At 37.9% G+C, this 14,707-nt stretch overlaps 1 protein-coding gene across 1 annotated transcript in view; it reads left to right on the forward strand.

Moving 5' to 3' along the window:
* The first annotated feature begins 525 nt into the window (after positions 1-525).
* LOC107095817 (neuronal membrane glycoprotein M6-a) overlaps positions 526-14,707 on the forward strand; it is a 24,546-nt gene continuing 10,364 nt past the window's right edge. The window contains exon 1 of the mRNA XM_015392140.1: positions 526-953. Within this exon, the coding sequence (XP_015247626.1) occupies positions 917-953 (37 nt within the window). The 5' untranslated portion in view covers positions 526-916. The remainder of the gene's footprint in view (positions 954-14,707) is intronic.

The raw sequence follows: 14,707 nt of genomic DNA on the forward strand, positions 1-14,707 counted from the left end.
GGAGTTTGGACTCCAGCAACCAAAGACAATGATGGGAAAGGCATCAAAAACTTTTCAGAAAAACTGAGTGAAAGTTCAGCTGCCTCAGATTCAAGCCTTTTTTTTTTTTTTTTTTACATCTGCCTGTTAACAACCTGGCATTACGTTCCAAATTTTATAAAAATACCTGTTTGAGCCTGCACAATAAAACACCAACAGTGCACCTACTTGGCGACTGGGATATTGAATCAGGATGACTATCGAGATTAGAAGAATCCTGTTTTAAAATCAACTGCCCCCTCCCTCATTTAAGGTGGGAATGAGTTAATGCAGTAGGAATACAGTTTCTGAGTGTTAGAAGGAGGCAGGGGGGTGGGGTGAAAATGGGTGTAACCATTCTGTCGTGCAGCCAGGGGTGCTTAAAGGGAGTAATGATTAAACAAACAACATGACCATGGACATGACACAGGCTGAGGGTCTATACTGACCTCAGTCTAAACCTTTTGCATGCCTCTGTTTTAATTCCACTTATTTTTTTTCAGAAATGTGTCCTTTAGTATAGGCTTTTGTTACACATTCGCTTCCCTGCCTCCAAAGAGACCACCCTCTGCTCAGTCCAAGCCCCTTCCTCCTCCTGCTCCTCTCCCTCCACCAGGGACCAAGTAGGCTTTCAGCACTTGCCACAGCAGCTCACAATGGACAGCACCACAAAGACTCAGTGATTCCTTTGCATCACCCAGACACTTGACAGAAACCAGCGCTGACAGCCAATCTCAGCATTCACAACAGACATTGAGGCAGCGGGAAATTGATACAAGAGAAGGAAAGAGGAAGCTCTCTGTGGATTATTTCTAATATAATTAAGATTTTCAGCCTTCTGCCTAAGCAGGCTTTTTCTGAAGCATATAGTCAATTTATCTAAAACAGAATAAGCACCATGGAAGAAGATCTGGATGAGGGGCAAACCCAAAAAGGTATGCACCATTTCCATGTTTGACTTGAAGGTTTTAAAGACATGCAATGGTCGTTTGGTCAGTAAGTAAGCTTTGTTACTCCTCAAACGTTAGAGACGAGCAGCTGATTAAGGGAAACGCTTTGTTTAGCATCATTTCTCCTTAAAAGACCACATCTATAGAAGCTATTTGGGTAGTTAGGGGGGTGTGATCTGCTCCAGCTGTAGCTGAACTGCCTTTGTGTGCTCCATGCAGATTTCATGCTTGTCGTGACGGCTCAGAGAGAAACATGCAAAGATGAGAACCAAGCCGAGCTTCTGCTGCTATGATCTATATGCTGCCAGGTTCTGTTCTTTGTGTGCAAATAATGGGTCTTGCAGCAACTCTTTGCAAAACCCAGGTTGTTTTAATAGAGGAGCTGGACAAGAGGAGCAATCTTCGCTTTGTTTGAAAAAGGGAATTGCTATTTATACACCTCATCCCCCCACTACCACCACCCCATGCATGAATGATTTAACATACTGTCAGGACACTTTAAGGCAGAGGAGGCAGAAGAAGATTTATTTGTTACTGAAGTGGAACATGTTTCAATTCTATCAGCATTATACAGATAATCTTTAGATGTGAAATGGGAAACAGTCAGCAGTAAGTTTCTGTCTTGTCAAAAACATCTTTGTGATATTTGTATTGCCCCTCTTCTTCTGAAATGTACTTCATGTGACAAGCATGGCTTCATATGTTTACGCCCCCCCCCCCCCCCACACACACACACACACACACACATCCCAGCACTCATATACACACGAGCTGCAGCTGCTGCCATGTATGTGTATCATCTGCTTTCCACTCCAGCTGATTACAGTTTGGCAGAAATAATTCACTGTTTCAGAGAAAGAGAGAGGGGGAAATTCTAAGCAGCAAATTCTAAGCAGCAAATAGAAGGAAAAATGGTTTGTGGGTGGGAGATGGGGACATTAAACATTGAACCTGGACATTAAACGGATATAAAGACAGGACTGAGGAGTTATTGGACACAGTAATGCCAAAAACATTACGATTTGTTATGATTCTTGAGTGGTTTTATGCAGGGTGTCAGGACTAGCCATGGAAAGTGCTGTATTCGCTACCAAAACACAAATGTGACAAAGTTCTGCTTTTTCAACCTTAACTAAGTGTGAATTCATGTTTACTGCTTGTAAATCTATAATGAATATAATTATATTAATAATGATTCTAATATTAGTACTGCTACTACTAAGGATAATAACAACTATTTGTTATTATTTTTGCAAAAATTAGATTTTTTTTTTCAAATCAATAGGTATTTGTTTACTAAATCTAAGTATCATAAAACAAATTTAAAAAAACACTATGTCATAGATCTGTTCTTCCCAGAATGGCATGCCTTTTGGTATCTATTTATTCAGTCAACAAAACCTTTTATTTATTGGGATTAAAAATATATATTTTGACTAGGATCTGTTCTTAAAGCAGGTAAAATAAGATACAGTAAAATACAATATAATCAAGTAACCTGTTGGATTACAGGATGATATGCCTTATGGTATCACTAATCCAAGAATTAAACAAATGGTTTATCCTAGTGAGGTTACTTTTTTAGTAATTATTTAAAAGGCTTTGTTGTGTGTTTGTGTGTTTTTTAAAAATTTTTTCATTTAGTAAGTTGAGGCTCTTAGCGTTGACTTAGAATGCATAGGTATTAACAAGGCAAAGTTTTTAACATCCTGTTTTCATGTTAGCTAGAATAGAGTTAATCTCTTAGGTGCACCTTATATAAATAAGTGACTACAAACATCCTTGGTAATTGAGAATGAGAAGATTTGGATTGACTTCACTGAAAAGGCGACATGAAGACTGAAGCCATCGTTTCCCATTTTCTTCCTTGTCACTTTGATTTCACGCCCATCTTCCTGTAAAATCCTGTAATCCACTGTAAGGATCGTTGCTCACATTTGATCAAAACCCACATTTGAACATTTGCTGCTGGAACAATCAAATCACTTTCTCTACTACAAGAGAAACTCTTTTATGTTAAAACACCTTTTAAATTGCTTGCTGCCTACATTTCTGATGAGTTGCAGGTGTCACTGAGTGCACTCGCTGCATGCTAATACCCTTCTGTCTTTCTCTTCTGAGGGTGCAAGTTTCTGATTATGACTCAGAAGCACCATGTGGGCTCTGCTCACTTCAGCTGCTGGCCAAATGTAGCGGGGTTATCCACACAAAATTGTCGCCAGCCAAAACAGGAATAAAACCAAAAAACCCATCCTATGGCTAAAACAAAAAGTTTACACAGGATCCACTAAAAAGGAGAACATGAGGAGTAAAAGTTGATGAATCGGTGACAATCTTAAGGATATTTCACACTTGGTGTGCTGATTGGTGGTCAATGGAAAAAAACGGAGAAAAGCACACCTGTTAGATCCGCCTGCGCCAATAATCTGCTCCACAAGGCACAGCTTGTCCTTCTGCTTGATAGGTTTGAAGAGGCTTCTCACTTGGCAAGCAGATATAAGGACCTCATAGATATTTTTATCAGGCCAAAATAGCAACTCTAGAGGCATCATCACAAAATTTAACAAACATAGCACTTAATTAAGTTCTGGACTTTTACTGTATTGTTTGCCAGCCCAGCAAATATTTCATTTATAATCTGATGTTTGCATCAAGCCCAAAATGCTCCAGTTTCGCAAGAGACTGTTTTCAACAAAAATAAATCAGTAGAGTATAAAGGTGGTTAAACCTTGTAATGCTTTCATAAAACATCTATCATAACTAAAAGGTATTATTGTTTAGAAATATAAGTCATTTCAACTGAAACAGATTTAAAACCACTTTAAGATAAAGTAGCAATGATCGGGTCTACATTTTTCATTTTCTGATTAAATATAAACAAAAATAAAATAGACATTATTCCTTATTCTTTCTTAAAGGATAAACTATTTTATTGTCCCAAATTCTTTATATGCAGACAACCCTTATATTCACTTTATGAGTGTTTGACACAACTTGACTTTTTCCCCTTGACTGAATGCTGTTCTTAGAACTGTTCTGTACTCATTAAATGAATGCCAAAATAAAACATTTCTTCTTCAAGTCTGGTTAACATAAACTGAGGCAGAGACTGAATAAAGAGACAGTTCTTTCAGAAATAAAAACCTCAGCACAACACCATGACAACTGTATACCGTTTCTATTTATGCATATTCATAACTGTATGACATCAGCATGTTCTTGCTTGATGCATGCTTTTAATTTCTTCCTTTTATTGGTGTATTGGGGTCCTTCGCTCAATCATGCTTTTATTTTAAAACATGAAAAAATATCTGGGGGCATACGTTCTGCTTCTGCGTGTAGCCAGTCGACTTATAGGCCTACTCTTTGAAGTTGCCACCTTGCATGGTTTCAAATTGTAATTCTTACAGTAGAACTTACAAATTCAAGTCTGTTGAAGTTTTGTCAAAGTTTGTGGGTTTGTTTTCTTACTCCAGTATAGTTTTGAGCAAAAAGAAAGAAAAAAAAAAATGGAACTAAAACTATGACAAAAATATTTTTTATTCCAGGAGATATCCATATACTGTATAACTCAATATAACAGAAATGATGTTGGTCAATATTCAAGGTTACAACTGTTTTATCTAAAATGTCATTTTACAAGTTGAACATGACATCAAATATAGGATTTTTTTCTCTTTATTAAAAAACGGTTAATTTTGACACTGCAGCTCTTTCTCGAGTCTCTTTCTCTTTCTGTACACTCTCTACATTTTTTTTTTATAAATCTGTGGAAGTTTCTCCATCCAGCTTAAACTCAGCCTCCTCGTTTCTAAGCATGCTTATAGGAAAAGTCTCTTTAACATCATAATAAGCTCCTGCATTTGTAATTCACTTCTGTTGCTTCTATGATTTTATAAACTCTATGGTCATGTTTTAGGAGGGTTTAGAATATGCTCCGGTCTGGGATTGTAATGGTTTACACACTGCTCCATGCTCCACTGGTTCAGGCTGTAAACATATTTGTAGTATACGCTGACTGTTAGGCAAAATTTGCAGTGCATGCTACTTTGCATTTGTCCATCTATAAACGGTGAAAATACCTCCACACTACTCCACTGCTGGGGGCCTTTTTCAGTGATGTTGTTTTATGTGTTTCTTATCTTTTCCTCTTCCAGGAAACTGATTTTTTTTTTTTTTTTACATTTGTTTTCAGTGATTTCGTTTCTGTTGAGTTAAATAGGAGGCTACCTCTGTACAGAGAGGATGCAACTGTGCTTTATGCATCAACTTAACTTGCAGGGCTCTCTTTCAGCTTCAGGAACTGTCCAGTATAGTGGGGCAAGTATTTTTTTTGCTGGCTTGTCATCTTATCTATATATGTTTATATCAACAATTTCTCACATCCATCATGGAAGAATTATCTCCATATATATATTGCTATAGTGTTAATGTCAAACCCTTCTGCAGTATTTTGTGGCTGGTTCAAACAACAACGCAATGAACCATGTTGAACATGTACACATCCACTCATGGTTAAACCACTGGCTATGTTTACATGGGCATAAGTAATTGGAATAGTCAGATGACTAAAAATATTTTATGTAAATATGCAAGTCAAAATATTCTGATGACATTCGTCAAGATTGGAATGAAATTGTAATCCTACTGAGAAAGGGCTTTATGCTTATTGGCAAGTTGGTCGGGATGCATGTAAATGCTTTACTAGGATCGAGAATGAGCCAAACTCACCTGAGTGCAACCTGCATCAATAGCACATACTTCACTTAATAGCTAAATGCTAGTCAGAATATCCCGATTAAAGTGTTTACATAACACCTTTTTAGTCCTGTCGGCCATTTAAATTTGATAACTTATGTCTGTGTTAATGGTACAGTCTCATTATTTTAGTCCAGTTTTGTCCATGCATAGAGAGCTGCTGTGTAATAGTGGTATTCTATTTATCCTTGGTGGCTCACCTTACGTCAATGTAGCTTGAGTGCGGAGGTTGTTAAGTTGCAAAGGTTAACTTGTCAGGTGTCGAACTCAAGATACCAACCTTGACGACTAAAGTTAGGTTACTACTTGATGCATTGAACAAGGAAGTAGAGTGCTTGCGCCAACAGTGACATCATCCCTACAAAGGGTTGTGGCAACTGGTGATGCACCTATGACTTTTTTTTTTTGGCTTTGGAAGGACTGTTGACATCATCCTCCATTGAGGAAGAGCAGTATTAAAGCTATTCACAAACCAAAAAATCAGGTGTTCCCATAATAGACTGAAGAAAGCAACTGAAAAAAAGCAAAAAAACATTGGAAATCAAAGTTACAAAGTTAGATTTTATGCATGAGCATATAATGTAATATTATTGCCTAAATAGTATCAAGGTACATTTTATCCAACAAAATGAGCTTTCACTTAATTATTTTACTTTTTTGAAACCTTAAAATCAACTGCATCAGGTAAAAAATAAGGTTTCCAGTTCTTCACCAGGCCATTTTTTGAGTATAACACCAAATGTTTCCTCTTCTTTCAAGCTTGTCTGTCAGGTGAGTGCACGTCACCATGAAAGTCTGTGAGTACAGCAGTGGAGTTTAGCAAATGTTTGCCGTGTTGGAAAATATCAATATTCTGTCCACGTCTGCCTCTCCCCTATCTCATTGTTTTGACTCATAAACTGTCAAGCCCTGAAGAAGTCATGGGAGTTCCTCCAATTTTTCTTAGACATTTTCCTTTAGGACTATTTGGGACTTTTAGCTAAAAATACCACAAGGATTTTATTTCTTTTGAGCCATATGACTTGATTGTATTGTAAAATTTGCTTTCTTTTACTAATATTGTCAAGCATGATTGTAAAAGTGCTTAGGGTAATAAGCCCTAATAAGGTGTCAAGTTTTAGAAATTCAACTCTAAAGTTCAATTCAAACTGCTAGAAAAATAAACCGAAGGACAATATATAACAAAAAAACATTTGTTTTGAGGCTTTTAAGATGAATAAAAAAAAAAAAAAACGTTATCTTTGCTACTATTAATGTTGGCAGACGAGGTAGATAGATAGGTAACCTAGTTTCATGCAAGAAAAAGAGAATTATTAAAGACATTTAAACTCATAAACACAAAGTGCATTGCTGCAAATCTCACGTGATGTTTTTTTTTTACATTTGTTCCTGGACAACTAGAACAAAAGACTATTATCAAGCGAGGTTATCAAGCGAGCTGCCTTCCTCAAACTCCTCAATCTCTGGGAAGAAAAAGAAAGACAGGAAATCACAGGCTGAGCCTTTGGACCTGGCCTGTAACAGCCTCTTTGCCCCCAAGGGCTTGTGTGTCTAATGTGTCTCATTCACTATTGTCCCACTGAATTTGTTGATATACAGTAAAGTGGGTCATGGCTCTGAAGTGCTCGGCCTATTCTCAGATTTCGTACTGCCGTTGACATGGCAACCATAGTGGTTGATTAAACATGCGCAGAGATGGGGGAGCAGGAAAAGAAAAGCCTCCTTGCGTTTGCTATGAGAAAAATTATAAGCAGTGAAGGGGGGGACAGCACCCTCATTTTCCCTTAAAGCTTCCTAGATTTGCCGTCTCTTTGACCGCCCTCATACAGCTCTTCTGATAACAAGCACTAAAGACTGTACAAAACTCAGGTCTGACTGGAACCATGGTGGAACAATTAAGTTGAAACAAACATGGTTGGATTTTCTCCCTTAATTACATTTCTTCATCTCTGCCTCCTGTGTAAAGTGACATAAATAGTTTCAATATGACCCAGTTTAGACTCTATATCTGAAAACATTTAAAATTACCCCACTTTGATGATTACTGACTTCACAGCAGCTTTGTTTACATGCACTAAGTGAAGACTAAGTCTTGCTCATGCAGCCAGAGTACCAGGCCATGGGGTTTGAACCAGGTACTTCCAGCCTTTTCAGAATGCAACCAGTAGTTTCATATTTTAGTTAGCATTTGCAGTTTGCCAGTGGTGTTTGGCTAGTCACAAAGACATCCAAAGGTGTGCAAGTAAGGTCAATGATATATCGGCAGGCAGATCATCCCATCTTATCTACTGTACACCAGAATCCTTTTATTAGTCTTTATGGTAAACCCTGCTCTCTTGGAACAAATATTAACGCCTTGGAGGAAAGTGGGAGATTTAGGACTGAAACTGGTTGTAAAGGAACTGTTTCAGTTTAACCTTGCAGTGGATCCTTGCTTTGCAAGTGATGGCTCCTGTATACTACTCTATATCAGGTTTTGATACCAAAATGCAGACTAACTCTGGGAAGCAGAATGGTGAGTTAATAGTTTCGATTAATGATAAGTTTCACAACAGAACAGAGGTAGACATTGAGACAGGAGACAAGACAGAGGCTTCAGTGAAGACTAACAGCAGATCTATGACTTAAATGAGGCAAGGACCAGGTGCACACATTAGGGAAACATGGGTGAACAGCATCCACTAATTGGCTAGGAATCTAGACTCAGGGAGAGGGAATAAAATGGGCAGATCAAGGAAAACATAAGAAAGAACCTATCCAGTAATACAAAATAAAAAGGAATAACAAAACAATAGCAAGACAAAAGAAACCGTAACCTACTACCAGTGCATCTTGAAACCCCACATATAATGCTACTGCCAGCATTTGCAAAAAAGTTTTGGTAAATTTTTCAGGTGCTTAACATCAAATATAAATTTTTATACAGATGGAGCAGATAGAAATTGTCATGCTCTCCGATTTTTTTAGTATTCAGTTTGTAGAGGAAACTTAATTCAAACTAAGAAACTAAGCTAATTCAGCTTTTCAACTCCAACAAACAGAAGCACTTTTAGATCAATGGAATTAACATATTATGAAAGCTAAAAGGAAAATAATATCAGGCTTAAAAGGTTTAAAGGTCAATACCCTGTCTTTTATTTTAAAGCAAACATTTCAAACTATTTTCAAATATTATCTTGTATTTTTTGAGAAGAACAGGATCAAAAATGAGATCCAGAACCGCTATGATAATAGACAAAATTAGTGTGTCTACTTTTAGCAAGAAACAGGAGCTAACTTTTCCACTTCTTGTGTTTCGGCTTGGGTAATCTAACAGATCCATTTTCCTTTCTGTTAGAAGGAAGTTATCTTTCCTGCTTTAACAGCCTTTCTGTTGGCTGTGAGGTCACTCAGATAGGAAGCGGTACCGAGATCTATTATTACAGAGCTTTGGAGCCCTCTAAATCTTCATGTTGGATTTAGAAATGTATCACAAACTTTAGAAATTCTTGAAGGATGCTGAACAATACAAATATAAAAGAAATGATGGTGAATATAGCATACGGTAAAAGCAAAATGGTTTATTTGCAACCAAATTTAGCAAGGTGAACACTTTTAGTCATGACCCAACCAGGGATAAGATCTTGCTGTAGTTCTTTCATTGTGTTGAGTATTAGGACCTCCTAAGGCAGAAAATGTCAGGAGAGGTTCATCAACCAAATTGAAAGACAAGTCGTACTAGATGGCCACATATTGGATAGAGACCATTTTCATAAACAAGCTTTCAAAAATGTAATAGTACAATTGCATTGAAAATAAACTTAAAAGGTGAACTTCCCATGATGACATGCATTCGAAAAGATTTTTTTTTAAGCAAACATTTTAGAGTCGAAAACTTTATTATATCAATATTTCTGGATTGTAGTGTGTTAATAGAAGGCTGATATGACCAGGCCTATGGTCCATCAAAAATAGCTCAAAGGTATATAGAGCTAAAACAGATTAATAAGTTAAAATGTCACATCTTAAGTGTTTGTATAACTACAGAGATCAAATTAATACTTAATGCTAATTTATTGTTAGAGATTTTGTATTTCTTTTTAGATATATAAAATGAAATAGATTGTTATGACAGTTTAAACTTCACATTTTCTAAATCAAAAAACCAAGATTAAATCAATTATTTATGCTAACAATGTTGACATTTTAATAAGTCATCTTGAGTGTTTTGTCTCAAATGCAAGATTTAGAGGATTGGTCTCATGAAATGGTGAATGACTAAAAGACCAGCCAATGTTTTGCTTGTGCAATGTCACTTTGAAGTATGTAGTCTGTTTTAAGAACCCCACACTGTGAACTTCTGCCCTGACCCTAATCATTCTTTGTGTCACTTAAATCTGTACGATTAAGCGCTAAACATCTAAAATCCGCTTAAGACCGTGACACATATAAAGGTGCTGGAACATATATTAATGGGCTTCCAAAAGGCTTGAAAAAAAAAATCATGGAAAAGCATCAAAGAGCTGCACTCAGTCAATTTGAGGAATTTGCAGAATGGAAAAGAAATTATTTTTGATAAGAACAACAAAAACATTTATATAATATGGACCTCAGTTGATAAACTAGTGATGTTTTATTTATCCTGTCACAAATTTCAGGTTAAATCTATAATATAACTAAATAACTTTATTACATTCTGTTACAATGAACAAAAAGAAAAAAGTGAGAGGGAATGCTTAATTTCAAACCCATGAATTGGTTCACTGATAAGCTAGACCAATGTAAATAATAATTTTTATCATCAGGTTTTTACAAACACATTTAGATGCAGTGTTGCTAGAGGAGCAGTAAATCTTTCTTTAATGAACCTCACCATCATCCGGAGCTATCTTCCATTTAATAGACATCATTTAACACTAAGCATATTTAGGCACATAAAAGTTTACTGGGTCACTGGGGATCTGAGTGTGCGAGTTTCTTTTGCCAGCTGGATATGACACTGACAGATGGAGCAGAGGTGGGAGGTGTGAGGGGACAAGGGAGGGCGGTCATGCTTTCTCTTTGTATTAGAGAGATGCCTTCTGCTGATCGGACCCTTGTGTTTGGGGTCATATTAGTTCCACTTTTTTACACCCCAGTTTTTAGGGCAGGTTTTATTTTGTGAGAATGCAATATGCACCTCCTACATTGTCAGAAAAATAAAAAAAAAACAAAAAAAATCTGCTTTGTTAAAAGCAATATGAATTGATCAAGTTCAAGTATTTGTCTGTTAAAATTTATTTAGATGTATCCTGTCCATAGAAAACCATTTTCAAAAGTTTTAAAATATTGTAATCGTACTAGTCCTCCTCTTCTTCACCCGTGACCAGATCGTGGGGGCAACAGTCTTAGCAGAGACTCCCAGAGTTCTCTCTCACCAAATACCTCCAAGAACCACTGTAGTGGGAAGCCTGAGGTGCTCCCAGGCCAGCTGAGTGACATAGTTCCTCCATCATGCCCTGTGTTGTCCCCTGGGCCTCCTTCTGGAGTGAAATACCTGGAACACAGGGATGGGGAACCTCCACACTGTTTTGAAGAGGCTTGTCAGACATGACAGTCTGACAACATCCAGAAGCCTAAAGTAATCAGGCTGATCCCATCAACCCCTGAAACCTCGCCACTGTGCAGTTTTCTGGCCACCTTGGTGACTCCAGCTTGGGTGATGAATAAATCCATCCCCAAGCACCCAGTCTATTCTTCTACGTCAGGAAGATATCTGTGGGGTTGAGCAGATCCTCAAAGTATTCCTTCTGCTGTCCAACAATGTCATCATTCAGGGCAGCCTCCCACTCCCAAAAAAAGCAAAACACTGCTTCCACCTCTGGAGGCACCAGTGGCCTGCCGATAGACTCTCTCTATGGTCTCTTCAAACTCCTTCCAGGCTAGAGTTTTTGTCTCAGCATCTGCTAGGACAGTGGCTTTTGATACGTGCTTGCTCCCTCAAGAGTACAACAAGCCAATCAGGCTCGATAGGACTTCTTCAGCTTGATAGGGTTCCTTGCTGCCAGTATCCTACACCACATTCAGGGATCGCCACCTTGACAGGCCCCACATAATGGCCTTAGCTACAAGCGGTCGCATTGACGATAGAGTCAAAGAACATTGTCCACTCAGACTCCATGTCCCTAAACTCCCCCGGAATCTGGGGAAAAGCTCTTTCTGAGGTGGGAGTCAGTCCATGACTGAGGGCTCCACCAGGTAGTCCCAGCAGTCCCTCTACTTGCTTTGGCCTGCCAAGTCTGTCCAGCCTTCTTGTCTTCCAGTTGTCCAGCTAACCAGCAGGAGGTGATGGGTGGACAGCTCAAACCTGCTCTTCTCTATCCAAGACATAGAGCCAAAGTTAGGAAGATATGTCTACAAAGCTAATCATCAACCTCAGATCTAGGGTGTCCTAGTGCTAAGTGCACGGTGGAAATGCCTGAACATGGTGTTTATTATAGATAATCCATGACTTGCACAGAAGTCCAAGACAGCTGAGCTTGGGAGAGATAAGAAGACCTACCCCCACCTCTGTCCTCTGTCTCCCCCCGCACGCCACAGAAGAAGCGATTCCAGTGTCTCTTAAAGAACTGAGTTATAAGCCCAGGCTATGTGTGGAGGCAAGCTTGACTATTTCTAGCCAGTATCGCTCCACCTCCTGCGTAAGATCAGGCCCTTTACCACTCAGTGAGATGACATTCCAGTACCCAGAACCAACCTAAGCATCTGGGAATCAGGCAGAACATATTTTGTTATTTATAAGTGAGGAGGAACAAGAGGAATCTTGTTGTTGAACCCTAACACCAGGCCTGGCTTCCCCTAACAGCAAGGTCACATGTCTCACTTTTCTTACAATGATAAGGGCTTTTGGATTTTAATATAATAACCCCCTAGTATACAGGTGAGTATGACAGTGTGTCAGTGCTGAGACGGATGCTGCTGATGGATTTAGCATGTTTATTTGGTTTATAGGTACCATAAATAAACAATCCAAATTATCAGAATCCAAAATAACAGATGCAGGAACGAGAGCAGGGAAACAGATGAAAATAATCCAGCAAATGAGCTACTGCAGAGGAGGAGTGTTTATCCTGGTGAAGGAACAATGAGTGGGGCAATCAACTGATAGGGATCAAGTGTGGAGAGAAGACGTTGAAGGAAACTAAGGGGAAGGAAGGTGGCACTAGTGGGTAACAGGGAGCTACTGGGAACTATAACAGGGCTGAGGAAGAACTAAGATTGCACCTAAGGGAAAAGACACAATTGACTAAGAAAAAAAAGGACCAAGTGAAAACTAGACTGTGGGGAAATGACTAGATAAACTCAGACAACTAACATATCATAGGGGAAATATTATATAAAGCTAAAAAATGAATACCAAGAATGATGAAAAGATATAACTGAAAGAAATACCAAGGAAGAGTTAAAATAAAGTAATTAAAATGTGATAAATCTTTACAGCAAACACAGAAAAATGGAACCAAATGATCTGGAAAAACAGATCATGACAATGTGTTCACATTCTGCTACAGGAAGGAAATGAACTATGGAAGCAAATCTACATCTCAACATTTAAATACGATATAGGACACCATACATGAACAACCAGCTCAAGAAAGACCAAGTTCTTGAATTAAAGTTTCCAGAAAAAAGTATGCGACAAAAGCTTTTTACATCTATTATAACTCTCTTAACCCATTATATGTACCATTGCAAAACAATAAGCATGAATCAGTCAAGTAGGAGGCTTGCATCATGTGGTATTGTGCCACACCAAATTATGGATCGAGCACCCATTAGCTCATAGAGTCATCAGGCAACCATGGCCACCTTTGATCAGCACAAGTTTTGGGTTAGTTACGCTTAAGAAAGAGTTATGGAGAAGAACAATTATGTTTTCCTGCATCATTAATCCAGATACAATCATTTCAACAAATATTCTATTGGATATCAAATGGTTAATCAATCTTCATCTTTTGTTATTTGTTCAGTCTAAGGTGTTTCCCTTGCACAAAATTAAGAGGAGGCAATCAATAACACAGCTCTCAAGTTGCATCCACTGTTGTTGCACACATCCCACTCATCGAACCCTGTAACTCCACTCTACTGTTTCCATAGAAACGTTTCCTCTCACTAATGAGCAACAAGTTATTTTTATTGTAAGCTAGTCAGTAAAATAATTAGCATTCCTTTTTTTCTCTGAATGAATTATTGATGGACAATTTGATTTGGCTTCAAATAAATATGAACCACATTAAATCAGATGGAAAGAAAGATTTGGACGGGGTGTAATCTGTGTGCAGGAATGTAAATAATGCAAAAGTTATAAACTTCAATTGAGGCTAGGGTATAAATCATTTATAAGACCCTTCTTCTCTTTCCCCATCTTGTTGAGCTCATCTCTGCATGGCGGTAGCACCATCTCTCAGCATCTGGCATGCCTTAAAGTGTATCAAGAAAAACAGTCTTAGTTTTTTCATTTATGCTTCCCTGAAGGAGGAAAAAACAAAACTACTATTTGACCAGGTGAAAACAAAAGATATGAACTGATCAAAACTAACAGATACAATTACCAGAAAGCTCAAACTGTGAGGAAAAAAATCTATGAAATCTTCATGTGTGTAGTTCATGTTTTACACTAGTGAAGAAAGGACTGGCCTTCTCCATCAAATTTGTTTTGTGTGGAAACACTAACGGTAAATCAGGTCATCCTGAAATGATAAGGAATCTTGTGGTAATCAGTATGTTGGTGGTAAACTTACTGCCCTGGAGGATGATCCTGAAAAATTATGCTCCACATTTGATAGATATATAGAAACAAAAAAAGTTTATGATTTCAAAAAACACATGAATAGAACCAGGACAATGGTTAGTATTATAAATGCAAACTCATAAAGATTTCAATATCGGTAACTGGAAGCAATAATGAAAACTGTGGGTCAAATAGGAGGACAAGGAATCAGTCAGAGGCTAAGGCATATCCA

This window comes from Cyprinodon variegatus, unplaced genomic scaffold, assembly GCF_000732505.1.
Source record: "Cyprinodon variegatus isolate N-32 unplaced genomic scaffold, C_variegatus-1.0 Scaffold575, whole genome shotgun sequence".
NCBI classification, from domain to species: Eukaryota; Metazoa; Chordata; class Actinopteri; order Cyprinodontiformes; family Cyprinodontidae; genus Cyprinodon; species Cyprinodon variegatus.